We start from the raw sequence: 26,434 nt of genomic DNA, 5'->3' as shown, positions 1-26,434 counted from the left end.
TTTTTTTTGGCAGGGAGCGAACTCTGGGGACATAGAGGCTCGGACTTGGAGGAAGGAAATCAACTGTTTCATCACTATGACAAGGGGGGCTGTGTGTACATATAGAGCCATACCTTTTTTTTTTTTTTTTAAATTTTTTTTTTAGGCGGCGGCCCGCGTGTCTTACGTGTGGTTGCACACCGGCGCGGGACATGATGGACGCATCACTGCACACCATTGTAAGATTAACGCGAGCTTCAGTTGACTATACATCTATGGCTGGGGTCAGAGAGGGGGAACGGGAGATATATATACATATATATAAAAGCAATGTACAATGGCTAGAAAACTTTGGGCAACAAGGGCGTGAAACTAGCACGATGGAGGAAATTGGTGGTGGGTGTCGCCTCATCAGCGCCAGAGGTCACGGCGTTGTCTTTTCGTGGGTAGTAAGACGACGACACTCTCTTTTCATGGGTTGTAGAGGACGACATTCTCTTTTCGTGTGGGTAGCAGACGACACTCTTTTCATGGATTGTAGTCTGAACAAGGACTGGCTTGGCTGGCTGGCATCTGACCATGTCACACACTGCACGAGGCTTGCCGTGCACAAACCAAAAGACGGATACAGCATAAACTGAGAGCGGGTTGGTATTCTGTTCGTAGAGTCGTGACATGGAAACGTGGCATGGAAAAGTGACACGGGAAAAAAAAAAAAGAAATGCAGAAAAAAAAGAGCTTCCACAAAATAGAAGAGCAAAAAAAAAAAGACAAAAATAAAATGAAGAATAAAAAATAAAAACAGAAACAAAGACAAGAGAGACGCCCAGAGGCAGCGGCGATCAATCTGGAAAGCACGGCACACGATGCAACAAACGCCTATTCACCCTGCGCTTACCCCTGTCTGCTGAAGACGTGATTCTACGGCGCATGCCAAAAAAAAAAGGAGAAGAAGAAAAAAAACGAAAAAAAAAAAGAGAGAAAAAAAAAAAAGGACAAAAGATTGTGTGTGTGCGTGTAGTGTAGTGTAGATGACTGATTTGGGGCGAGAAATGCTAGGGTGCGGGAGCATGCTCCCAGGGCTATATCATGTTTCCATTGACGCTGATTTCAAAGCCTTCCCCCTTTTGCTTCATGGCTTTGGCAAGCATCAGTTCTCGCATCCAATCGATGCGCTCGTCCCGGTTCTTGACGGCAAAGTGATGCGTCTTTCCTGTTCCGTTGGCACCTTCTGAAGGGCAGCCATTGCCGCTCGTGCCGCTCGTGCCGCTCATGGAGCTGTCCCTTTTGCGCAGACGCGTGCTCGCATTTTTGTCCTGGGGGATGAGCTGGAAGCTGAACGCACCCACCGGCTCGCTCTTCTCCCTTTTGTGGGAGAGGTGGACAGCTTTGAACGCAGCACTGAGTTTTGACGTGGATGCGAGGCTGGAACATGCTATGGCATAGTCGTCAATGTCAATGTACTCAAGAGTACGGTCCTGTTGTCCAATATCTTTGTGCATGTGGAGCCTGGTGCCCTTGAGGGTGAAGTAGCCATCCAGCCATTCGTGACGAAGAAGGCGAGTCTTGCGCTTCTTCATCGGACCCTGACAAGTAATGAGGCCATTGCCAGTGGCCGTGGCTTCGTTGGGCTGCCCCGGGCCCAAGGTAGACAAGGGGGGTAAGGCATGCTCGAATCTCGTGCGGCCTGCTGGGGACCATGGATAGTTGAACCGAGGAGGAGCAGCCAGGGTTGAGTTTTGCAGCTGCGCCTGCTGCTGCGCCTGCTGCTGCTGCGGCGGCTCCACGCGGCGCACGGGAGACCATGCGCTTTCCGGAGACGGGGTCCTGCCCAGCTGCAGGAGATCGGTATTCTCATTGACGGCAGCCAGCAAAGAAAAGGAAGGCCTTCGAGACGAAGCCCGGGACTGCGATCGAGCGCGCGTGACCGTGTTGGTTGCCGGAGCAGCCCGATAGCTCATGTCAGGCGGTACAGACTGAGAAACATTGCGTGTCACAGGCCCCATGGGCACTGCCGTGAGCACGGGAACATCCAATTCTGAAAAGGGGCTGCCGAACCGGTAAGGATTCCGACAAGGTTCCAAGTCTGGCGACAGAGGTGCAGCCTTGTCCATGCGATACGGCGTGAATCCTGTTGGCCGGACTGGTTGTTTCGGCAAATGGTGAGGCGACTGCTTCTGCTGTGCTACTTGTGGGGCTTGATGTTGAGAGTCGGCCTGGTGAGAAACTGCAGCTTCTCTCAAAGGACCGCCTCGAGGCTGAGGGATTTGGTTTGGGATGGAGAGCTTGGGCAAGTAGCGCAGACCATGATGAGGAGGCTTTGTCGCAGGCATCAGCTCAAACGGTGGGGTCGGCGGTACTTGACCCGAGTTGGCGTTCCCTTGCTGAAAGTTCAAAAACTGGCGGACATTGTACTGGGCGTCTCGAGCCTGAACGTTTCTCAAGGTAGCTTCCTGAAGATACTGGAGAGGACGTAGCCCTCCGGGTCCCAGAACATCGGAAGAGGCTACAACTGATGGCACGGCGTCTGACAAGGGCCGCAATGTTTCGTTGGGATCAATGGCCCTTGCCGTCTCGGGGTTGCCCGCGTCACCGTAAATCATGACGGTACCGCCGTTTTTGACATCGGCTGCAGGATGAAGCTCCTTGAACTGTTCAATCAACCTTTGCTGTCTTCTCCACTTGGAGCAGTTCTCTCCTTTTGAGCAGTGGTGAGCTTTGGGAACGACCTGCTCGATGCCAATGATGGACACGGACTCCATGGGGTGGACGATGTCCTCCTCACCCAGAGGCTTGCGACGAGGTCGCTGCTTGCTGCTCCGATGCCTCTTGACGCCGTTTTCACAGGGCTTCTTCACAGTCTCTACGCGGGCTTCTTGACCAGGGTCGTCTTCGATTGGAGTACACATTCGAGGAGAAGGAGGCCGGCTTTCGCGTAGGATCTGTATCTGATGCCAGACTTTGGTGCGAATACCAAAGGACTGTATATCCAGCTCTCGCAAGTCCTCAAACTTTAGCGTTACCAAGATGGCACCGTTGATGTCATTCTCGATGAAGCGATCCGCCGTCAGGAGGCCCACGCCTGCATTAAGCATCGACTGGGCGACCATTTCCGGTGTCCAAGATGAGAGGTTTGACAAAGCCAACTCGGCATCTGTGTACTGAAATTGACCGTTGCTGCGTGGGGTTTGCGGTCTGACCGGCGGGCCGCCCATACGGCCAGGTATCTTGGGCGTGATGGGCGAGAGAGTCAAGACAACGTCCTCGTCCACCGGGGATGGATCCGTCAGAGCTCGAAAGAGGTGAGGCCCACGCGGACCCTGCACCTGAAGTGGGCAAACCTCGGGATATGATTCTTGGCCCCTGCTTGATCGTGGCGTGAGTGCCTCATCATATGATGAGACTGTGGTAAAACTAGGCTGGCCAGACTGAAGTGCCGCGTGTCAGCCAAGATGGGTGACGACGCCAGGTGCAGGAGCACGGTACAGAATGACAATGAAGCACATACTGATTGAAGACTAGTACGTGGCGAGTTGTCTTCGAAGTCGCTCAAAAGCTCTTCGTCCCAGTCTGTATCAACAAACTCGGTGACTACTGATGTAGGTCGATGGCATTGTGCCTCGTGTTTTATGCTGAAGAAGGAGTGTGGGATCGGTTTCTGGAGCATTTCTTTGAGACGGCCTTTGACAGGCGGATGATGGGCGTATTCCTCCTGAGAGTTGATGAGAAAATGTTGCCGCGTTGGAAGCAAATGGTATGTATGCAGTTTCAACGTACCATGTTACCACAACTTGCGCGCGACTAGTGACTAGTTGCCAGGCAGGCTCTCGCCCCAAGAGAAGCCAAGCCGTCTGATGATCAAAGCACGAAAGGTGTATTAGCACAGGGTATGTGAGGAGGTTGCGGAAAACTTTGGTAGCCGTCGCCGGCAGCATATGGTTCTTGTTAGGGTCGGTTGGGGCCGGTTGGGGCTGGTAGGGGCTGGTTGGGGCTGGTCTTGTCTCCAAGTAGAAGCAGATTTTGACAAGTGCCGTCGTGAGACGAGAAATGTAGCCGAATACATAAGGAAAGCCAAAACAAGAAAGGGAAAGCTCGTCAGGGCAACTCAACCGAACCTACATGGCGAAATACGGGGAGAGGGTATGCAGGCAGCAGTTGACGGGGATGCGGATCGTGTTCATCGTTTTATGTAGGTAGGCTTGCTCGGTCAGGTCAACTAGGTTGGCTGCAAAATGGGCGGCCGCAAGCGCCTTCGGTGCTTCGAGGGGACCAAGGGCGAGTGAAAGCAAGGCAGCGGGCATTGAAAATGGCAGATAGGCGGCTGCTGCGAGCGAATGGCTGGGTCAAAACGGCTGCCATGGACCGCCATGGTTTGAATAGGCCCAAGCCAGTATCCGTCACAGCCCAGCACCACGCAGGATGTTCCGAAAGGCTAAATCAGTCTGTGAATCCTTGCACGACGACACCTGATTCTCCGCCACAGGTCCTCAACAGAAACGAGGTGGGCGCCAAGACGATGAGAACGATTGGACGTCGGGGCCTACAAGCCGCCGCCAGCGGTGCTGCCAGGGCGTGAGCGCGGTAGTGCGAAGCTTGAACCGTTTGGTTTCTTTTTTTTTTGGTGTTTTTATCGAGACCCTCCGTCTTCGGGTGCGGGCTCGGCGCCAGCAGACAGGCAGGGGGGGGAGGGGGGGGGGGGGGGGGGGGCCACCTTCCAGAGGAGACGAGTACAAGGAATGTGCGTATGCGTACTCCGTATGCTATGCGTATGCTATGCGTATGCGTATGCGTGTGGTTGTGTGACTCGACATGGAGGCTGGCAATTCGTTGACGAGGTGGACCGTTGAAGTCGCTAACGACGCGTACGTGCGTAGTTGGCTGGGAGTAGCCAGGAGGAGCATGTAGGTAGGTAGGCGCACGGGCCATGGCAGGGGGGGTTGCAGAAAGGCAGGGGCGGCCTGCAAGTTCCTTCCGAGTTCCAAAGGCCCCAAGGTTCATGTTGCGTTGCCCAGATAGAGATAGAGCTGGTGAGGAGGTCTAAGCGCCACGAGTCGCAGCCCACAGGTTACCTACCCCGCCCGTGAAGAAGTGAAGAAGTCCCAGCCCTTGCCTTGAGGGGAAATAAGGTGCTTAGGACGTGCGTACATAGCTGGGCGGACTGGTGGTACATGTATCTTGGAGCTGGCATCTCGGGACCATGGCCACCTCCACGTCTTCTCAAGCGGGCCCCAACCTTTTCCATGTACTCGGTACGGAGTATGTTTAGGCGCGCGCTCTGCAGAGTCTGCTGCCCAGTGCAAGTGCGACGAAGTACATAGGTCTTGCAGTCTGTACTCCGCAACGTCTGGTGTCTGGTATCAGCAGTGTCGATGCTGCTGCAGGGTCTCGGGGACGGCCCATTCTTTCCAGGGCCTTTCTTGTTCAAGGCCAATCGTGGGGGGCGGAAAAAAGAAAAGAAAAGAAAAGAAAAAGAAAAGGGAAAAGGAAAGTCTGGTGCTTGTGACATGTTGGGCTCCAGAAGGGAATGGCCGTTCCCCATCCGTGGTCTAGTGACCACGTGCAGTCAGTCACCCTCAACTTCTAGGTACCTAGGTACCTAACCAAGGTAGTCCGTAGTCGCTATGTACTGTCCCCCATGCTGCTGATGCCTGCCGGCGCTGAGAAGGCTTGAGCCGAGAAAAGCCCCCATCCCATCCATCAGCACAGGCAGCTTTTCACGCCACCCCTAAAGTCAGTCCGCTCCGGATGAGCGCGTACGTGTCAACTTTTGGTTCTTTTCAAGCCGGCGTCAATCGCCAAAGCCTCCGCCAAAGCCCAACGCCGCCAGCATGGCCGGCCACCCAACCCACCAGGTGCCTACCGACCGACCTCCATATATGTCTGGTACCTTGGGTATCAGAGCCAGTCCCAACCACCCGCCCGTGAGCTCGTCGGAGCACCCAGCCAGCTCCACCTTCGGATTGCGGACCGGAGAACAAGTTCTACATTTAAAGTCTGGACGTGCAGCACTGCACGCATGGACAGGGGGCCTGGCCTCGGCCCACCCCTGCCTGCTCTTTATGCATCGTTGCTGGCCCGAGAGGGAACATTGAAACTTTCCATCGCCCCGGGGGACCCAGAGTCTTACCCAGGCTTGGCCGGCGCTCGGCGGCATGTGGGGGCGCCCAGTGCTCGAGCGCTCACCCGGTTCAGACGTGCGGTGATGCTGCCAGCACCTTTTAGCTTGGCAGCTTATGCCGTGCAGCGGGCTGGTGGACTCGGTATCCCATGTCGCTTAAAATAACTCACTCTCCAACCACAGAGTCGGTCAATTCCCTCTGCCCGTTCTTTTCCCTTTGGCGGACGTGAACCCAAGACCGGAACCGCTTACGCCACGCGGCTCACAGCGCCATGGCAATGAGGTTCCCGAGTCATCAAGGTCTCAGCCTGTCATCGGGAGTTTCCCTCTTCTTCTTGTTCTTCTTCTTGTTTTTTTTTCTTTCCGCTTTGCCATTTGCAGTGTCAATGGGATGCTCTGGAAAAGAGAGGAGGAACCCACGGTTAATCACACTCTGATTGGCCGGTTCGCAAGACCAACCCTAACCCGGCCGGCCGGTGTGGGGCTTCTAAAGGTCCTCGGAGAACTGATGTCATTTGCCGCAGAGGCCATCAACCATCAACCACCGGCTGCTCCCGCGGCAACGATGTTCTGCAGCTCTGCACCTATCCCCCTTCCTCTTCTCTTTTTTTTTTTTTTTTTTTTTGTTTTCTTTCCCCCCCCATCAAGAAACAAAAAACCATACATGCGCCATACCAACTGCCCCTACCAACTGACGCTTCTCATATATCTGCGTCACCAAGTCTGCTTCCGGCTGCGTGTGCACATGTACACAGAATTCGGTCAACACCTGTTGTGGACAGGCTCCACCAAACCCCTCACGGACCCGGACCAGCCAGCCAAGTGATCAATGTCCTTGGTCGTCCCACAACCCGCACAAGTGCTACATACCCGCACCTAACCTGCACCGCTGCACCGCACCTTTCTGCAAATCTTCTACAAGCGGGAAGCCGAACGGCTGTACTCCGTACCGGGTGGTGCGTACAGATTTCCGTCTGGTCGGTCATACGTGACAGCATAGCAGTGGAACAAAGCATAGAAATAACTCTACTTTTTTTCCTTTTCCTTTTCTTTCCCTTTCTCTTTTTCTCTTTTTTTCTGGTCAAAAAAAGAGCTATTTTGGACATGAGACCACGAGAAGGACGCGTAGGTTGCCTTTTTGGAGGCCGTCGACTCGTAGCGGCTTTGCCAACCTGTTGGACGGGATGGGATGGTGGCCCGATACAGGCTCGGAGCTACGTGCAGACAGATGCATGGCGAATCACGGAGTACACATGCGTATGTCTTCGGCCGAAAGGCGGTCAGTCTGTGTTTTGGTTGCAGCCGTGAATGCCAGGATCCTGCCAGGGATTCTCGGTGCTGACCACTGGCCACGGGAAAGAGTGGAGCAAGCATGGGCGTACGGAGGGCTCCGTGCGGATCCGTAGTTGAACCCGAAGCCGCCCCGCCCCGCCTTTACCACACCAGGAGTGTACATGTATGTACCTGCACCCGAAGCGCATACTATAGTGCAAGAGATCTGCACGCATATATTGTAATATATATATATATGTTTATATCACACCGGTATATGAGGAGCAAGGACTGACTGAAAAAGCCACGACTTGAAAAGAAACCGTAGGCTGGTTGGTCATGGGTGGAATTAAAGGTCCAGCCTCCCGCGACAACATTCTGCGGTCGCCAACGACCTGACTGGGCCACGTACCCGGCAGGTACCTAACTCAACAAGATGCGGAAAGCACTCGGTACATACCATGTCTGTCTTGCTTGCGATGGACTGGACCGCCACGAGGCATGGGTCGAGACGACACGCTTGCTTGTCCATGCAGCAAGGCCGTCCGTCATCAGCATGCAGTTGTACGTGTCCGGACCGAGGAGAGGGGGGTGAGGCTGGATCCGGGGCAATGGATGAATGGTTACTTGATCCCTCCTGCGCAGTGCGGAGTACCTACCTAAGGTACTCAAGGTACCTTGCACCTACATGCTGTACTCGTATGTGGCCATTGGAGCACCCAAGCATGTAGGTACCTAAGGTATGCATGCGCGTATGGCAGGGCATTTTAGCCACATCACACCGACTTGGAAGGCGCGGTGGTGCGTTGCCTCGCCCCAGCCTGCAACTCACTGCCACTTCAAAGTTTCGGTTCTAATTGACGTCAATGCCCCCTCTGCAGTCTGCACCTTCCTTGCGCCTCCCGCCTCCCGCCTGCCGCCTGCCCGCCTGCCCGCCTGCCCGCCTGCCCGCCTGCCCGCCTCCAACCTTCCCGTGCGCCTTGCAGGAATCCATCCATCCTCGCGCAGGTCGCGAGACATGTCCGTCTCCATTCTTTGACAGCGCTTTCCCAGGCCTGGGTGCACCCGAAGCCGACGCAGCCAACACGTTCTTGGCAAGATTAGTAACCAGAGCCGATTACAATTGCTTGGGGCCGGCGCCGTTGCCCTGCTAGTCCAAGTCGATCGATGGATGGGGGTGTGCTGCTGCTGCGGCTTTGGAGCTGGTCCGAGACAGACAGGCCAAACAAGACAGACAGACAGGCAGGCAGGCAGGCAGGCAGGCAGGCAGGCAGGCAGGCAGGCAGGCAGGCAGACAAGACAGACCCGACGAGCGCGCACAGTGCGATGGAGAGTGCCGCGCTGCCCGGCGCAAACTTGGGGAACCCGTTCGACAAGTACGGAGTACGGAGTACGGAGCATGCAACCTCCACCCAACCCCAAGCTCATCACCGCCAGCCGCCAGCCAATCCGTGGGTCAAACAGGTCAAACATGGCTATCGGCAACGTTGGGGCAGACCTCTCGGCTGGGCTGGGCTAACCAGGCCGGATCCATTAGGCCCTAAAGTACGGAGTAGGGAGTTTGGGAACCTTGTAATTTGCCTCTGGCCCAATAACGCTCGACAACCCTTCTCTTGGCTGGCCATTGGGCAACATCGAGATTGCAATTGACGACTGCCGGGGGCGTCTGTGTCCAAAAACCCTTCGTACTTGAACGAGCCAAGCAGACGAGGCGAGGCGTGCTGGTCACCTACTACGGCATCAGCAATCAGGGAATCACCTAATCCCGTACGGAGGGAGTGATTCGACTGTCAATGGGCCGAGGTTCCCGGTGTAGCGTAGCCGGCAGGGGCCTTTGTCTGCCTACTCCGTACGGACTAGGTAAGAACGAGTAGGTATGGAAATGATGCTCAAAGGGTCATGGCCCGTCGTCTTCGTCTCGGCTTGGCTTGGACGACGGGTCGGGATACTGCAGTCTTTCGGCTGCTGGATGATGAACATTGCCGTAAATCGGCAAGCGTGCGGGCTGCGGAGTACTATGGCCAAATTACCGCGTAAAGTAGCCGAAGCTACGAGCAAGAGGCGTAGAAATTGCGCTGCAGCTTGCATCAAAGCACTACATCGTCACGGACGGCGGCATCCAATCATTGGATACAGCCACATCAGCCCAGCAGTTGTCACCATAATGGTGGCGTCGACGCCGGTAGAGCCCGGCTCTTGAAGGGTGGGAGGGGGGGTAAGCATGGCGTGTCGCGCAGCGACGGAGGTGGTTTGAGGACGGCGGATTCATCGAGAGAAATGCAGAAATAAGCCATGGTATTTTTCTCCGCCCTTTGGCATGGTCATGTCATGACTTGAAGCCCATCTAGCGATTATCCAATGAGCGTGCCACGAGCTGCAACGGCACGGAACTGTGTCTGGCTGACCAAGATGGCATGAATCCATTGGTGGCAAGTGAACGAACGAACTGTCGCGCTTTATATCGCACCGCCATCCAGATAAGCAGTCACGATGCAGGGTGTTCCGTAAGAGTCAAGTTCCCCCCCTCCATACTCTAGTATCCCTCCGGTCACAGTGGTCACCCAGGATACTTTCTTCCTCTTTCTGCTCGTCTTTAATTTCGTTTACCCTAAAAAGGCTCGTGGCAGACTTGGAGTAGTAGCGTTCCGCCATGAACTGGTTCCGCCATGAACTGGTCCCTTGTTATGGAATACTGACCTGCCGAGTCGTCGCTAGGAGATGCATCTGCTGCGATACTCAGGAACATGCTCCGCAGGCATTCAGAAAAAAAATAACCTGGGTCAACCGTCGAGCAACTAGGCCGAAATCCGGGCTAATCCAAAACAAGTAGGAAGTAGGGAGCATGGGACCTGCTCGCGTTGGCGCTCTATCAAGATGGACCAGGCCAGCCACCCTCCCCCCCTATAAGCGCCGGTTAAAAGGGCGAGCAACAAGTGCTGCAACTTCAAATTTAGCCCAACTCGAGCGACCCAAGAGGGGTTGGGGTCACTTCCAGGCGAGACCTTTTTTCTGAAATCTCTCACATCTGCGGGGGCGCAAGTCTTGCAGAAGAAGGTTGTGTTTCGATACGCGCCCTGGCATCGAAGCAACCACCCACTGCGCGGTCGGGCTGGCGAGAAAGGGCCGAGACAAGAGGTGTGCAGGATTACTAAAGGTTTTTGGCAAAAGTGCGGAGCAACGTTGGCTGCATCCGAGCGTGGGCGTTCTTATGCCACTCTTTATCCGCACTCCGTGGCAGTCCGTTGCAGGCACCGATCGCAGCTGTGCAGAGTTGTCTCCCGTTGACCGTCCCGACGACACGAGGCCGGCAGTAGCGCAATGATGGCGGACCTCTCAGCAGCAATGAGGAGCACGGCGTCTCCCTTATACGTGCGACCTTTTTTTTTTTTTTTTTTTTTTTCGAGGGATTACCGCGGCGAGCCAACACTGGGCCCGTGACCTCGAACCAAGGTTTTCCTAGAGGTATAGAACCCGTCTCCCCATCTCTGCAGCACGGTCCCCTCTGCTTCTCCAACCTGACAACTGGGAGAGTGGGGGAGGAGACAACGAGAGAGGGAGAGGGAGAGGGAGGGGAGGGAGGAGGGAGGCAGAGCCTGGGCTCCCCCTCCCAAACCGCGGTAACAGCGCATCGTGAAAATTTAGTCACATCTGCAGGCAACCTTGAGGTGCAAGGGCGACAAGGTGGAGAAGATTGCCCGCTAATACTGCAGCACAGCATGGGGTAGCACCGTCACATCAACACATCAACGTCATTGGGTGCTGCCGACGGGATACCCCTGCTAGCGCCGCCGGCGGCACAGCCAATCTCGATCGTTGGCTGGCTACCGGCTAGGCTCACACCCCTGCTAGCTGCAGGCGCTACTATCGGTTGGTCCCGCGGCCCCTGCCCGTTTCTGCACTGACCAAACAGCTCATCACTTGCAACTGTCGAATCAACGTCCGCGCAGGGCATCTTGACACAGAAAGAAAAAAAATAAAAATAAAACTAGAAAAAAAAATAAAAAAAGAGAACGCTAATACACGCGCACCCCAACCCCCGGGCGACGGATGGTTGGCAGCGATCTACGATGGGGGGCACGGATGCACTGTACAATACACCCGCGCGCACACAGATGGGAGAGAGAGATGACAAGATGACAGTGCTTTTGGACGGCCGGCCATGTGTAATGCTTCGCCGACCACCTTTGAAAATGTTGTTGACTATGGGGGTTTGGCCTTCTCTTCCTCCAGCCGGGCCCGCCTGGAGCGTCTTTTATCCTTTGCTCTCATGCAATTCATCCATGTCGGTAGCTCGTCATGTTGCTGTTGCCCGAGACATTTGGCTCCTGGCTGCCTGCCCATTCATGCTTTTTGATCAACGTAGCAAAAGCGATGCAACGGGGTGAAAACGATGCGTACTGCGCACTTGGGACTCGAAGCTATCCGTCCCTGCCCGGTTTTTGTCCTGGTGATGCCCGATATGCGATGTGCAAAATCCGGTGGTGGAAAGATGCCGCGCTGCTCCTTGGAATGTTTTATGGAGTGTAAAAAAAAAAAAAAAAAAAAAGGGCTTTCATGCCGGAAGAAATGTCGCTACCCAAGGCACGGCTAATGTGAACAAGGCCAGACGACTCGGGCCTGGGTAAAAAGTGACAACTACGGAGTACGGTGCTGACGCTGAGACATGCTACGTTGTCGCTGCGTTGGCGATGCTCTGCTGCAGCTCAGACTCTGGGTGCCGATCCGCGGGCCGACGTCCTCGAGCTTGCACAATAGCACTGCGTGCTCCGTACACGGAGTACACGGAGTAACTACGCTGACCGACCTGGGGAGGATGCACGCTGAGAGAAGGGGAGGTTGGGCAGGCTCAGGTTGAGGATACATGCTGATCGGTCGGCAATAGCAAGGCTTGACGTGGACAGGTTGAAAAAGGATCACGAGGCAAGTTGACAAGGAGGGGGCAGCCAGTCGGCAATAGGTATGCCAGGCAGCTTGATGGATGAGGCGGAGCGGAGAGAAGAAAGGGAAGGAAACGACGAAGAAACGGCGGGGATGTCAGAAGACGACAAAGCACCGCAAACGTGTCGGCGGTCGGCGCTGACGGTATAGTAAGCTCTTTTTCAAGCTTGGACAGAAGGACTGCTGGTCAGAGTTCCTGGACCCTGTCAGCCCCGGCTGCAGTGAAGCACTCGACAAGGTGCCTAAGCTAGCTACGGAATGCCAAGTGCCTAAACCTCAACAGCTCCGGGCTCGATCCTCCGTCCTCGACGCTCTGGATTCTGTGCCACCTACCTATGTAGGTACATGTACGCAACAAGTCGCATACCGGTTATGCACAGTATCTGCAGGTGGGCGAGCACGAGCCTGACGGTGGCAGCTGCACTGCACGTCTGCATGCACAGGGACCAAAGGCAAGCTTGCCTGGCGTGTTGTGTTGTTGCGTCGATGTTTTGGCTTTTTCTTTTCTTTCTGCAGTGCTCCGTACGTACGTGCTCCGTACGTGCTCCGTACCTCCCTGCGGCCTGGCGAGTACATTCCAGTCATGCTCGGTGCGTGCTTGGAACCGGCACCTGCCCGCCACCTGCCCGCCAGGTGCCAGCTAGGCCGTGCCGCTGGTTGCGGGTGAGCAGAGCAGCTCAGAGGATCCTGCCAGGTTTGCGCCCGCTCTCATTGGCTTCTCTAAGCGCAGGCCAAAGCCCCCGCTGCCGTTGCGATGAAGTGACCTGCCCGCCAGACTCATTAGTGCTTGGTTCAAAAATAGAAACTGGGCCGTGATTTGCTCCAGAATGCGCTCCTCCTCCATCCGTCGCCATCCGTCGCCATGAACAGAATAGATGCCCACGTCTCCGGAGCAGCTGGCGGCGAGAATGCTGGATGCCGACCCCGCGATATAATAGTCCATGGCCCGTCCGTCAGCCCGTCTGGATCCCGTCGTTTTTCCTTCTCCCCCCCCGTAGACGGCCAAGACAAGTTCCAAGTGTCGCCGGCAAAGGGGCTTTTCTTTTTCTTTCTTTTCCATCTTGATCCTTTTTTTTCTTCTTCTCTATTTTGCTCTCTGGATCCCCTGGTCGGGCCATCCTGCGCTGCATCTTCTTCCATTTTATCATTTCCCTCTCTCGCAGTTTCCCCCACTCCTTGGTCAAGGCGAAAAGCTGGGCTTTTCCAAAACAGTCATTCACTTCGAGGACAGGGATTCTTTCCCCGTCCAGGCTTTTCTCATTCACTTCAGCGCTTTTTACGCATCCCACGTATTCTACACCCAGGACGACGCGACGCAAGCAAGAGCCCGCGAGCACGATTCCGGTTGCTGATTCGACAGGTCGGATGCAACTTGTTGACTATTTATAAATCGAGCTCTGGCAGATACAGAGAAATTAGATAATTTCGCCCAGTCCAGTCCGGTCCAGTCCAGCCCAGCCCAGCCCCCGAGGAGGAAGGCAAAAAAAAAAAAATTAGAGCACCCGCAAAGCTAGCGACTCCGCTCTTTCGACGACCGACTTCTGGGGGACCCCTGGGCCTTGAACAAGACACCGCACAGGACGGGCTTGGCTTTTTGCTGTGTCTGCGGTCTGCTCTGCTGTTTGTTTGTGTCCATCCGCTCTCCGGCCCGACGGTGCGATTCACACAGTCTGCACACCCCTTGCCACCCCCCCCCCCAAAACCGTTCACCGTGGTCAGGGTGCTGCTCTGGCTCCACGAACACGCCCCCCCCCGGCCTGCTCACACCCCATAACAGCCCGTCGTGAACTGGTAGCAGCTTTTCTTGACATACCCCGAGCTTCACCCATACAAATGCCATCCTCACCCCCCGATCACCGCAACTGCTCAAAGCGAGTGGTAATTCAAAGCGTTGCGAAAATGGCCGCGGCCCAACTTCCAAAGGCCAAATTGGCTTCAAAATCAAGCAATGGAGTCTCGAAAAAGAAGACGCAGATGCATCGCAGGTCAAGAACAGGTGAGGCCGCCCAGCTGACTTTGACTTGCATCCCGCACCGTACCGCTCCTTCCCCACTTGCCCGTCTCCTTCCCACTTACCACTTCCACTTACACTGGCTTGAGGCTTGAAGCGGGAAGGAAGGAACGAAGGAAGGAACGGAGGAGGTGGCGTTTTGAGCTTGCCCTCCAAAACTCTGTCTCGGTGGCCACTGTTCTTGACCCAAGTCCGGATTCTATTTCCCACGTCGTCACTAACCCGTCCATTCTCTCTAGGCTGCTACACCTGCAGGTTAAGGCGGAAAAAGTGCGATGAGGGAACTCCCATGTGCACCGCCTGCAAGCACCTTGGCCTCCAATGTGAATACAAGAGACCCGTCTGGTGGAGCAACAATGATGCGAGGAGAAAACACAAGGAGGACATCAAGGGCATCATCAAGCGCAAGAAGATGACGGAGAAGACCTCGACCTCGGTCAACACCTCAGTCAGCCCGCCTCCTAGCTTGTCGCACTCGCTGCTCACCTCGGCCACGTATTCCAACTCGGTGGATCGCACAAGGTCTGCCTCGATTGACTCGCACTACTCGGCAGGCTTTGATTTCAACAGTCCACCCGACGTGCTGGACCTCGGGCCGTACAACCCTCATCTGGACCCAGACTTCATGTTCAATGGCTACTTGCCCTACGAGGTCGACATCAAGACGGAGCGTCAAATGTTCGTCAATGACGTTCCCACACTCAGGGAGTCTCACGTTGCCACTTTCAGCACCTATCAGACACCTCCACCCCCGGGCACCGTTTTGCCCTGCGGTCAGTTCGAAAACGGATGGGTGGAGAGCCTGCACGAGGAGAGGAGACTGTCGCTGGCTGAGGAAGCTCTCAATGTCAACTTCTTCGACTTTGCGCATGGGCCCCACAACAGCTCGAGACAAGTGAGGATCGAGCTCGAGGAGAGCGACCAGCGCTTGCTGGATCACTTTATCCAATATGTTCTCCCCATCATTTTCCCCATCCTCGAGTCTAACCAGCACGGCTCGGTTGGTTCCGACCTGATCCTCCCCGCCCTGCAGTCCAACAGCGTCTACCTCCACTGCTGCCTCAGCATCGCGGCGCAGCACCTCAAGACGCACGCCAAGCTGCCCGCCGAGGAGATTGACCAGGACATCATGAAGCACCGCTATGAGACCATCTTCTCCCTGTGCGAGTCGCTGAAACGCGACGAGAACCACCAGCAGATTCTGGAAGCCACCCTGGCCCTCATCTTCTACCAGTGCATCGTCGGTTGCTTCGACGATGGTCTGCTGGACATTGCCTGGCATCAGCATTTCCAAGCTGCCATCAGCCTCGTTCAGAAACTCGACCTGCCTCGCGTCGTGTCCGACCCTGCTGGTCAGGCCGGACCGACTCCGTTCAACATGACGCTGACGGGCTGGATCGATATCCTGGGAGCTACCATGCATGGCACCTCGCCCACGTTTGCGCACACGTACCGAGAGAAGCACTTGTCCCCGGTCAACTCGCAGCTGGGTCTCCGCGAGCTCATGGGCTGCGAGGACCGCGTCATGTATCTCATATCGGAGATTGCGTGCCTCGACTCCCTCAAGACTGACGGCATGGATGACTTCACCCTGTGCCAACACGTCTCCGCCCTGGGCGAGCAGCTCACCCTCACAGAGGTGGGCGACACGGGTCCTAGGATTCCCTACAATGCCAACGGCACCTTGTCGCCGAAGCAGCTGTGCAAGAACATCACGGGTGCTTTCCGCATCGCCGCCCGAATCTATCTGTGCAGCCTCATCCCCGGCTTCAGCCCCAGCCAGCACTCGCCGCAGGGCCTGGCGGAGAAGCTCGTCAATGTTGCCCAGTTTATCCCTTCGGGGCCTCACGGATATGACCGCAGTCTTGTTTGGGTCTACCTTGTCGGGGGCTCCGTCAGCTTGCCCGGCAGCAGCTTCCGAGCCTTTTTTGAGGACCGCGTTGCCCAGCTGGGAGACGCTGCCATGTTTGGCGCTTTCGGCCGAATGGTGACTGTGGTGCGAGAAGTGTGGATGTCTGCCGACAAGCTCGCTCAGGTGGCCACGCCTGGATCGAATGTCATGCATCCGTATGTCAGTTGGCGGGACGTCATGCGAACCAAGGGCTGGGACTTTTTACTGATTTGAGTGCTCTCTTTTAACCTCCTTGTTGTTGTTGTTGCTGTCAGATGGCAACAATTTTTTTTCCTCGTCCTTTTTTTTTTTCAACTTCTTTTGACTGCCCTGGATTCAAGGGACCGGTATGTTTTTTTTCTTCAATATATACCCTACTGGCATGGGATTTTGGTATAGAGGAAAGCCGCAAGGCTTGTCGGGATCAACACGTGGCTTCACGCGACAGTGGAGAGAAGCAAGGAAAGCCTTTGTTTTGGACACTTGGAACTTTCCCCCCCTTCTACATGGAATTTGGGTAGCAGCGCAGGGGGTCTGCGGATTCGGGGTTTGAGGATTTTGGAATTTCGGAGACTGGATGAGGATCTGAGATGATGAAGCAACGATAATGCCTGCTATGAGTGATTCTTCCGCAGCAGCTACCTTTTACAGGGACGGTCTGGGTCCGGGGGCTTCTTGTCAGCTCCTACTGGGACCAAAACTACTGGGACCGAAAACACTCGCTTTTACCTCCTGTATCGCTTCAGAGGTTTCATGAACAGGGCAGGCCAAGAGGGATACGGCCGGGGCTGTAGTACGGAGTAGATAGGAAAGAAATGGAAATACCCACGTCTCGACTCCCACCTGGTGAGCAAGATGAGCAGCAATGTAAAGCCAGCGTAGTGAAGCCGGCCGGGCGGGGGCAAGCATTGAACTTGTGAGTCGATGCGAGCTGGAATGGGAGGAGTCGACTTTTTTTTTTTTTTTTTTTTTTTTTTTTTTTGCCCCTTTTTTCCTTTTCCCTTTCTGTTCTTGGTCTTTGCTTTGTGTTCTGTTCTTGAACAGAAAGACGTGGTTCAACTTAAGAACAAAGGTCAGCTGTGCCCCGTCAAGCAGCGTGAAACTGACGACCAACTCCGTGCCTGGTAGGCGGTCGTAGTGCTTTCCTCACGCTCCCAATCGATATCATGGCATATCCTGCATTCCTGCATATCTGCATATTATGTATGTCGGCATGCTCTGCATATGCTGCATATGCTGCATCTGTACATGCTGCATTCGACGCGCGCAATAGGAGACTTGGGCGCTAAACGGGACGGGTGGCCGGCAGGTATGTATGTACATACATAGGTACCAATGCAATGCACTCACTCATGCACTTTTTGCGCGCGATTTGATGATGCATGTGCCTATCAAAGATTAGCAAAGCAAGCAAGTGCCCACAGGTAAACGACGACGCGCTGGTGGCGTCTACAACGCTTCCTCCGGCCAATCAGCGCAGAGGCCTTCGCCGCGGCGGCCAAGCCTGACACAAACCCCCAGGACAAAACTCTGGAGTCTGGACCTCCTTTGTCCAGTCATTTCCATCATTTCCACCCTTGCCTCGCCATTGTCTGCAAGCTCTCGTCCTTCCACACGACCCTTGTTAGCGCCTCGACGGGTGCCGGAAACAACCATTGCCGGCCTGTGAAGCGGCCCTCGAGCCGCGCGCCTTGCCGCTGCAAAGGCCCCGTTGCTTGCGGCGCTTGTGGACGAGTTTCATCACGACCCAAAGGCATGCCGGCTGGTTGATGATGGCTGGGGTCGTGAATAGCCGTCGAGGCCTGCAGGCTGCGCGTGCTGTCGGGGGGGCAGTGACGGCAATGTGCCCACGGACGGACTGGGCGGTATCAAGGCCAGAATCATCCGCGAGACGTTGCTTGTCCCCCCCCCCCCTCCGGGGATGGCAAGCGGTTGGGCGGTGCTCCCTGAAGCTCTTGTTCATGGTCGAGCTGCAGCTGGACTTTTTTGACGGGGCTTGTCCAAGGTCTTGGGGAGAGCCCAAGCTTCCCTTTTGCTTGTCGTTCTTTGCTCTCCTCTGCACTCGTGACCCTCTTCCGGCCGGCCAGCATATTCACACGTCGGTCCGTTGGCCAGATAACGTCTCGCGGCATTCACAGACGCCATCTTTCCGCTCCGCAAACACCGAGTCAACTTGGGTATAGTCGCCACTTTGTTCACTTGCCAAGTCGTCCCCGGAGATTCGAAGAGAAAACAAAGACAGCAAGACGGCAAGACAGAAAGAAGGAAGAAAGAAGAAGAAAAAAAGACATTATCAGAATCTGCTCGGCACGCCCCACAACGTGCAATCTCGCCTCTTTCTTCAAACGTCGACCTTCCGTAGCCTTGTCAGGCCTTTTCCCACTTGACTGCTGACTGACTACACGCGCAAAACGACCATCGCCAAATCCACACATCCAACTTGCGGGACAAGAAGGATAACCCCCCCCCCCCCCCCCCCCCTTCCCCGCGCGCGCGACCTCGAGCATGAACGGGCTGCCCACTCCTCTGCGCTTGCTGCTTCTCGCGGGCGCCGTCTCCTCGTCCCCAGCCTTCTTCAGCCGATCCGACAAGTGCGCCGCCGCCGGGCTGCAATCGTGCGCCGGCCATGGCTTGCCCGACGTGTTTTGCTGCAGCGCGGGTAGCAGGTGCATCCCGCTGGCAGGCGGCTCGACCGTCATGTGCTGCCCGGACGGCAGCTCGTGCGACGGCATCCTGCCCATCACCTGCAACCTGGCCGAGCAGGACCCGGCGACGAACCCGCAGGCGCCCATCAAGACGCTGGCCTTGAGCTCCAAGCTGCCCGCCTGCGCGAGCAGCAACCTCTGCTGTCCGTTCGGGTACGCATGCTCCGGGGACGGGAAGCTGTGCACCAAAAGCCAGGACCAGTCGAGGAAACCAGACGGATACTCGGCGACTGCCCCGGCAGCATCATCGTCATCATCATCATCATCATCATCATCATCAACGACAACAACCTCAAGCTTGTCGACAGGGAGCTCGACCACGTCGGCCGCGTCTTCCTCGCCGACAGACGGACCGAGCGGGACGGGCACCCAGCCCTCCTCGTCTTCGTCGTCGGCCACCCCCGCGGAACCGACCCAGGAACCAGGCAGCGCGTCTGCAGGGCCGCAAAGGACGTCCATCATCGGCGGCGCCGTGGGAGGCGTGCTCGCCCTGCTCCTGCTAGCCGTCGTCATCTTCGTCTGCACGCGCAGCCGCAAGGGCCCCGCGCCGTCGGAGAAGCCGCACGCCCCTCGCAGCCAGTCCGCCGGCGGCGGCGGCGGCAGCGGCAGCGGCTCCCGCCCGCTCTACGGCCACATCATCTCCGCCCCCATCGCCAGCCCCAACTCGTCCTACCGGACAGACTTCATCCGCAAGTCGCGCTCGTCGCGCTCGTCGCGCTCCACCATCCTGCCGCGCTCGCTGGCCGGCCGGTTCTCGCGCCACCCCCCGCGCGTCGAGCAGACGCCCCCCAACCCGAGAATCTCCATCCCCAACCCGTTCGACTCGCCCAACCTGTCGGGCCAGTCGCCCGCCCGCTCCGCCTTCTCCATCACCTCGTACGACGACCGCCACGCCCGCACCGGCCACGTCGGCGCCAAGCTGGCGCCCATCCGGGCCCTGAAGTCGTCGAGCAGCTGCTCGCGCCGCGTGTCCACCCGCCACGTGGACGCGGACCGGGAGCAGCCGCCGCCGCCGCCGCGCAGCCAGCGCATCAACGTGTTTGCCGACCCGAGAACCGTGGCGGGCAGGCCCTCGGCCCCGACGACGACGACGGCGGACAACCGCGCCACCTCCTTCACCGATATGATGGACGAGGCCGACATGGGCGATGTGCATCGCGGCGCGGCCTACGTGCCCGGCTGCACCAACACGCACGTGCCGGGGACCACGCCCAGAATATGACGGCGGACGAGACGGCAGCTGGAAATGTCCCGAAGACAGTGGGCTCTCAGCCTGCCTGCCTGCCTGCCTGCTTGCATGGCGAGACAGGCTCGACGTGCACCAGCGCAGGCAAAGCATGTGCGTTCAAAACACGACCAGACGGGCCTCGCGCGGCTTGTCTCAAACTCTGTCTCTTTGTCTTTTTGACTCTTCTTTGTCTGTGTCTCTTCTTTGTCTCTGTGTCTCTTCTTCTCCTCTTTGTCTCTTCTTCTCTTCTTTGTCTCTTCTTCTCCTCTTTGTCCCTCTCTGTCTCTTTGTTACTAGATAGATACCGCACCACTGGCTTCAACCGATTCCCCCGCCCCCCCCTTTGTCCCCGTTTCGTTTCTTTTTGCCCCTCTGTTCATCTCGCTTGTCCAAGTCCTCGCCGTGGCCTAGCCGCCCTATCCACTAATCAAGCTGCCCTGTTTTGCAAAAGTCACCCACCCCCATGCTATGCTGCCGAGTGAGACTGCCTGCCCTGCCGCGTGCCCATGACCGGCAAGCCAAGACCCCAGTTTCCGTCCCGCGTTCCAGACTGCTGGCTGCAAGGCGCACGAGCCATTAAAACGGGGGGGGGGGGAATCAGCACCGAGCTGCTGGTCCCTGGTGATCCGTCGCAACGGCGTAGACGTGGCCGTGGACGGCGGGACTGCCATTGACCGCGAGCTTTCCTGGTCCCCCGTCGAAAACTAGCCTGTTGTAGATGCTGGCCCCAATGACAAGATGCTCAATCTCACGCACAGAAAACAAGTAAATATGCATACATATACATACGTATACATGCATGTACACTACAATGAAGCAATAGTGGAAAGTCGCTTCGCGTGAATTAATCTGTGCCATGAAATTATTACAATGAACAGCGTGAAGAATCGCTTCAAATAAAATCAATCTCCGCTCAAAAACTAAATCAATAAAAAGACATTATAATGACGCAACAATGAAATCGTTTCGTGTAATCAGTCTCTCCACGCAGAACAATAAGCAGATAGAAGCAATATAATGAACAACAGTCAACTCGCTTCGTGTAAATCAATCACATCATGACGCATTTACCCGTCCTCTGTTGAGCTGGCGCGCGCACGTCAACCCACCCGCCGCCATCAGCACCGGGCTCCTTGTTCTTGGCCCTCTTCCTCGTCCACCCCCTCAGCTTCGCGTCCTTGATGTTCTTGATGGCGCTCCGTTCCGCCCGGCTGCGACGCCGGTGCGCGCTGCTCGCCGTCCGCCGAGACGAGTTGGAAGGCGTCCGCATCCACATCGGTAGCGCGTTGGCGCTTGCGCGCATGTGGGGAGGGAGCGGCGCCGGGGCGGGCTGGTTGCCGCACATGTACTCCAGCTGCTCTGCCGCGCCTCCGGGTCCCAGGAGACGGTTGGGCCGCGGGCGTCGTGGCGTCGGCGCAAGGATGGCCGTTTCCGCGCCCGTGGCGAGTTTCTCTCCCATGGGTGGGTCGCGGGAGCCGCTGACTCCGGTGGGCGTGCTGATTATGAGCGGCCGGTCGTGTTCTGATGTCGAAAGTATAAGTGAGGCATCCAAAGGCCCTCGTCTCCGCATCGGCGCCGTGGACCCCCCGTCACGCGGGGTTCGTATTCGCTCGGGTTCCGTCACGCTGCGCCCTTGATCCGTCCATAGGCTGGGGTTCAGGATGTTGCCTGACAATCGTCGAGGATTGCCTTGACTGATCCTCTTGTTCAAGCTGGCAACCTGGCTAGAGCTCGGGGCTGGTGGAAGGGCAGCCGATGATGATGATGATGATGCTGCTGCTGCTGCTGCTGCTGCTGCTGCTGCATCGTTCAAAGTCACATTTGGTAGCGTAGCCGTGTAGAGAAGCCCGTGCCGAGGTGGTGTCGTACTGTCCGACGCTTCGGCAAGTTGTCTCGGCCATGTTGGAGCATGCGACAGCAGCCCAGCGTTTGCTCCGCCCTCGGCAGCAGCAGGCTCCAGAGCCAGAGCCAGACAAGAAGCATCGGGCATCGGCAAATGCAAAGCCGGGACTCCGCCTGCGCTGGAACCAGGGTTCAACGGAGCAGCAGCGAGACCCGCCCCGCTCAACACGGCCGAAGAGGGAGGTTCACCACAGCCCGACTGGGGAACTGCTCCAGTTTCCGTACACCAAGTCGACCCAGTTGGCTGACAAATTGGCATGCGGGGAGAGCCTTGAGGCGTGATATCATAAATGTCATCCACCTGCATGGAGTGAACGGATGGAGTGGATCTCGGGCGCGGCATGTCGGTCATCATCCTTTGTCTACTAACGGTGGTAGAGTCGCTTGCCGTGCGCTGATGAGCGCGCCTGCACTGCATCCCATTCCCCTTGGCCTGATCAGGCTGATGCAATGCCCAGGTGAGAGAGAAGCTTGGCGTCTCTCCCGCAGGGGGAGCAATAGGGGGGATGGGTGAAAAGATCGTGTTAGGCACAGGAGCCACGGAAGGGCCTCGCAGAAAAGCCGGCAGATCCCCAGGATCATCCTTCTGGTATGGCGGCGGGGGAGGCACCCAGTTATCGGCATCGCTTTCGTGGGGATGCTCCGCACGGCCGTCTGCGCGTCTGTATTCAATTAGTCGCCCGTCAGCCGTGCGGGGATTCAGACGTCTGTTCACGGCCGCGGCTGTGGCTGCCCGGCGCAGAGTGGTGTTTGACCGAGGACTGGAGTGAGCATACGGCGCGTCCAAAGCTTCCTGCTCTTCGATGGCAGCAGAATCCTCGGGTTCCGATTCTGGAGGCGGCGCGCCTGAGCGGTACACGGGGTGCTGTCCGATCATTCTGGGAACGAGAGGGTCGTCGTCACCATCGTCGTTCGCCGGAAGCGCGGGGGCAAGCGGGCCATGTTCACCGGCCATTGTAGCTGCTTGAACAGTCACAGCACTGCCTCTTCGTTTCTGGGCGACAGTTCGTCGTCGAACAATGGCAACGTCGGTTTCCAAGTCGCGTCGTTCCTCTTCAAGAGGCTCCACGTTGTCGGCTCCGACTTCAATCGTCACCTCGACCGTCTCCCCATCCAAGATGCCGTAATCGAAATCCAGAACAGCGATGCGGCCGCCGTCTACAAAGTCCATGTCCTCCTTGTCCGACGCAAGCCCTGGGCTCACCACACCAGTAGCAGTGACCACCAATTGCTCATGAGAAGAAGCCGAGTCTTCAGACTGTTGGACCCATTTGACGCCGCTGACCCCACCAAGCTCGATGACTCTGACACCAGCAACCAGGTTGTTTCGTGCCTTGTCACATAGCACCTGCCAGTGAGGGACCTGCTCTTCATCGATGTCGTGGGCTTTCGACGAAGAAGCGTGTCGAGACAAGCAGCTCCTAGTGCTGCCGTGTCTGGCTAGCCCTGATATGTTCGATGAAGCGGCGCTGCGGCTTGCGGATGAAGCTTCCGGTACGGCGTCCAAGTCCTCGGGCACACCGTATATCCAGATGTCCCTGCCTTGGAACCCCGCCGATACGAGGCCACCTCGGGTGGTGGTGGTGGTGGTGGTGGTGGCTGCTGGCAGTGTGCAAGGAACAAGCTTGGTCTGCGAAGCCGCTCTCGGTATGGGACCGGTGAAATAAGTGGTCCCGTTGCGTAGGTCGTCCAGCCGGACAGCCCGGAAGGTTTCAAAGCAACGGTCGTAGGTAAAAGTCCACTCGGGCTCGCCCCGTTCGCCATCGTGCAACCATGTGGCATGGCTGCAGTCGCGACTCGTATTCGGAAACAGGATGGACGTGGTCCACATTGCGCTGAGGTCCTCGGCCAGCATCTGATTGCCGGGATCGTAGTACGGGGCTGTGAGCACGACCGTGCTCGGAGGAGAAGAGTGGACGGTGGTGCCCAGAAGCTGGGTCCCGTCGGGTGAAAATGCCAAGGCATCCACTGCGTCGCATTTGACAGCCCTCTTCTGGGTTGGCAGAGCGGAAGCATCCAGGGCAGATACCTCGATGCCCCCGTCATAAGCGGCGGCAAGGACCGTGCCACAAGCTGAAATGGCTATCGTCCGAGGTGAGTTATCCAATATCAGAGATTGCTTGCGGCGAGGTGGCGATGCTCGCAAATCGTAGACGTCGACCTGCAACTCGTTGGAAAGGACAGCCAGGATGGTGGCGTCGTCGGTAACGCATGCGGACAGCGGCCGGCGTTGAATCTTGAACTCGCGTTTGACCTGGACCGAGGGGCCGTAGACGGCAAGGACATGGATCCTTGACGAATTGTATGCCAGGACGTGCTTGCCCCGGGGTGAGAAGCTGAATTGCATCCCTTCTCCTCCTGGACAGGAGGACGAGCTGATTGAGTTGGAGACCAGTTTGACCAAGGTACGTTTCGGCCGAAGATAGGCCTCGAAGAGGTTTCGTTTGACCTCACGAGCAAAAAGGCGGCGCAGCAGCGGTAGATGTTCATCGTCGGCAGGAGGAATAGGAGGGTGTGACGCGGCGTATGATGGACATTGGCTTAGGTGATGAGCGTAGAGATGAGGTCGTTGGGACGTGGCCCTCCATTTTGCGTTGAGCAAGATTAAGGAAGCGAAGCCGTTGGGGTCCGTCTCAAGCAGGATGCTAATGCCGCGTGTCATGTGTCAGCAAGCAGCGCAGCTCATGGGCAGGCCCTGGTCTTTCAAGGGCAACGAAACGGCGAAACGGCGTACTGTTCGATTATCTCGTCGGGAAGCTTGTGGAAAGCACGGCGGCCTGGTGCGTTGTGAATCGACGGCGGGTTTTCGACAGCGGACCGTCGTTCTTGCGTCAAGGCAGTATCCATGCTGGACTGGAGGCTCAAGAGGAGCCAGAGGGATTAATGGCAATTATGCGAGCATCAGACCGGCCTTGAGTCAAGCTCAACGGCCGAATTGGTTCGGCTGTCCGTGGGTTGGTTCTCGACAAGGTGATTGGATTGGAACAAGGAGCGAGGGTGGAAGGCGAGCGCGGCCGCAAAGTCGAATCGAAGATCTGGATGGCGCAGAGGTTAAACGGCGAATGCTCAAAGACCCAAAGTCCAAAGCCCAAAGCCCGAAGCAGAAAAAAAAAAAGACACCGAGGACGACCTGAGTAAGTGGTGATATCACCAAGGTTTGCCAGGATTGTCAAGCCAGTGAGGTGACTACAGTGGGGTGGGTTGTAAATGCACAAGTCTGGTACCATGGTGTAGATGTCGTGTACTGCTATGGATCGGCCATGGCGCAGACTCGCAGAGGTAGCTGGCCCCACTCAGGGAAGTAGCGAGAACTTGGAGGCAGTTGACCAGACCTAGCATGATGTTAACGGCAGGCGCCGGAAGGCTTAGCACGCTTGTGCCTGACTCGGTGCTGACCAACCAGACTTTTTCAGCCTCTTGTTCTCGTCATCCGCCTCGCCACCTCGTCACCTCACCTCTCAGATGAAGAATTCAGGAAAAGAACCGTACTTTCATTCAATCATCTCCGGGGTCACACTTCCACCCCGTCATGCGCGGCACCGAGGACCGCTCACGCGCCGGCCCCGACATGAGTCGAGAATGATGTGACCGACAACCTCGGCTTTCCCCTGGGACTACGTTGAGCGGTCGATGACGGTATGCGAGTTCCGTCTGGGTGCTGCATGTGCAAAGCTTGATTTCCAGCGCTGCCAGACGCTGTTCTGTTCCGTTCTGTTCTTTCCAGGAAAAGCAGTCGTCGCGTGCCCATGACACCTCCACCATGAATGCTGCCGTCATGCATTCTCTTTAGCAAACCCCTCGACGCCTCATCGGACCAAATCCGCACCATTTCGCAGGGTTGATAACAATCCCCCCTCCTCCCCGGGCGCCCGGGCAAATGGCCTGCGACCGGTCACCCAGACCAGCCTTTCCGGCGAGATGGATGTGGAGTAGGCTTGCTCTGCCGAAGCACGGCGTTGCATCTCCGCCCTGAAGGCGCATCAGCTCTCCGGCACCGTACGTAGCCGTGACTACTCCGTCTACAGTAGCTGCTTTCCCGTAAAAATCCTGGCTGGGCATCATAACGACAAACGGACTCAAAACGTGTATATTCCTGTTAAGCACCGCGTGAAGAGCTGGTAATCCGTAGCTGGTGACCTCTTCCTCAACCCCGTACGGTCGGCATGGACGCCCTTCCATCACGCCCTTCCATCACGCCCATCATGAATCCGAACTTGCAGTTCTCGAATCCGCAGACCACGCATCCAGCCATGTCTGGTCACAAGTCATCGTAGTCCTACCTGCCATGTGTCATGCAGACACGTTCGAATCGACGGCTCAAACTTCTTCCCTTCTCTTTCTTTTCGACTCATTCCACTTTTGCTTGCTTCGCCTGTATTTGGGCCGCGTA

General features: G+C 56.7%; 7 protein-coding genes across 7 annotated transcripts; 4 read left to right on the top strand and 3 right to left on the bottom strand.

The window, feature by feature from the left end:
• Positions 1-1,061: 1,061 nt before the first annotated feature.
• On the bottom strand, positions 1,062-3,759 carry UV8b_02002 (uncharacterized protein; the record flags this gene model as incomplete). The annotated part of the gene is made up of 3 exons (XM_043139500.1): positions 1,062-3,407; positions 3,488-3,691; positions 3,757-3,759. 3 exons carry the CDS (start codon positions 3,757-3,759, stop codon positions 1,062-1,064), a joined length of 2,553 nt encoding a protein of 850 aa, XP_042995434.1.
• A 452-nt stretch (positions 3,760-4,211) lies between these two features.
• Positions 4,212-4,555, top strand: UV8b_02001 (uncharacterized protein; the record flags this gene model as incomplete). The annotated part of the gene is made up of 2 exons (XM_043139499.1): positions 4,212-4,258; positions 4,360-4,555. 2 exons carry the CDS (start codon positions 4,212-4,214, stop codon positions 4,553-4,555), a joined length of 243 nt encoding a protein of 80 aa, XP_042995433.1.
• An 8,614-nt stretch (positions 4,556-13,169) lies between these two features.
• Positions 13,170-13,659, top strand: UV8b_02000 (uncharacterized protein; the record flags this gene model as incomplete). Its single annotated transcript, XM_043139498.1, has 2 exons — positions 13,170-13,244; positions 13,306-13,659. The coding sequence occupies 2 exons, from the start codon at positions 13,170-13,172 to the stop codon at positions 13,657-13,659; spliced, it is 429 nt and encodes a 142-aa protein (XP_042995432.1).
• Positions 13,660-14,140: 481 nt separating this feature from the next.
• UV8b_01999 (uncharacterized protein) lies at positions 14,141-16,443 on the top strand (the record flags this gene model as incomplete). The annotated part of the gene is made up of 2 exons (XM_043139497.1): positions 14,141-14,303; positions 14,558-16,443. The coding sequence occupies 2 exons, from the start codon at positions 14,141-14,143 to the stop codon at positions 16,441-16,443; spliced, it is 2,049 nt and encodes a 682-aa protein (XP_042995431.1).
• Positions 16,444-16,711: 268 nt separating this feature from the next.
• On the bottom strand, positions 16,712-17,118 carry UV8b_01998 (uncharacterized protein; the record flags this gene model as incomplete). Its single annotated transcript, XM_043139496.1, has 2 exons — positions 16,712-16,894; positions 16,939-17,118. The coding sequence occupies 2 exons, from the start codon at positions 17,116-17,118 to the stop codon at positions 16,712-16,714; spliced, it is 363 nt and encodes a 120-aa protein (XP_042995430.1).
• Positions 17,119-18,714: 1,596 nt separating this feature from the next.
• Positions 18,715-20,136, top strand: UV8b_01997 (uncharacterized protein; the record flags this gene model as incomplete). The annotated part of the gene is made up of 1 exon (XM_043139495.1): positions 18,715-20,136. One exon carries the CDS (start codon positions 18,715-18,717, stop codon positions 20,134-20,136), a length of 1,422 nt encoding a protein of 473 aa, XP_042995429.1.
• Positions 20,137-21,193: 1,057 nt separating this feature from the next.
• On the bottom strand, positions 21,194-24,891 carry UV8b_01996 (uncharacterized protein; the record flags this gene model as incomplete). The annotated part of the gene is made up of 2 exons (XM_043139494.1): positions 21,194-24,689; positions 24,779-24,891. 2 exons carry the CDS (start codon positions 24,889-24,891, stop codon positions 21,194-21,196), a joined length of 3,609 nt encoding a protein of 1,202 aa, XP_042995428.1.
• Between the last annotated feature and the right edge of the window lie 1,543 nt (positions 24,892-26,434).

This window comes from Ustilaginoidea virens, chromosome 2, assembly GCF_000687475.1.
Source record: "Ustilaginoidea virens chromosome 2, complete sequence".
In the NCBI taxonomy this organism is placed as follows: domain Eukaryota; kingdom Fungi; phylum Ascomycota; class Sordariomycetes; order Hypocreales; family Clavicipitaceae; genus Ustilaginoidea; species Ustilaginoidea virens.
The sequence above is the reverse complement of the archived record's forward strand: the minus strand, read 5'-3'. Positions and strand labels throughout refer to the sequence as shown.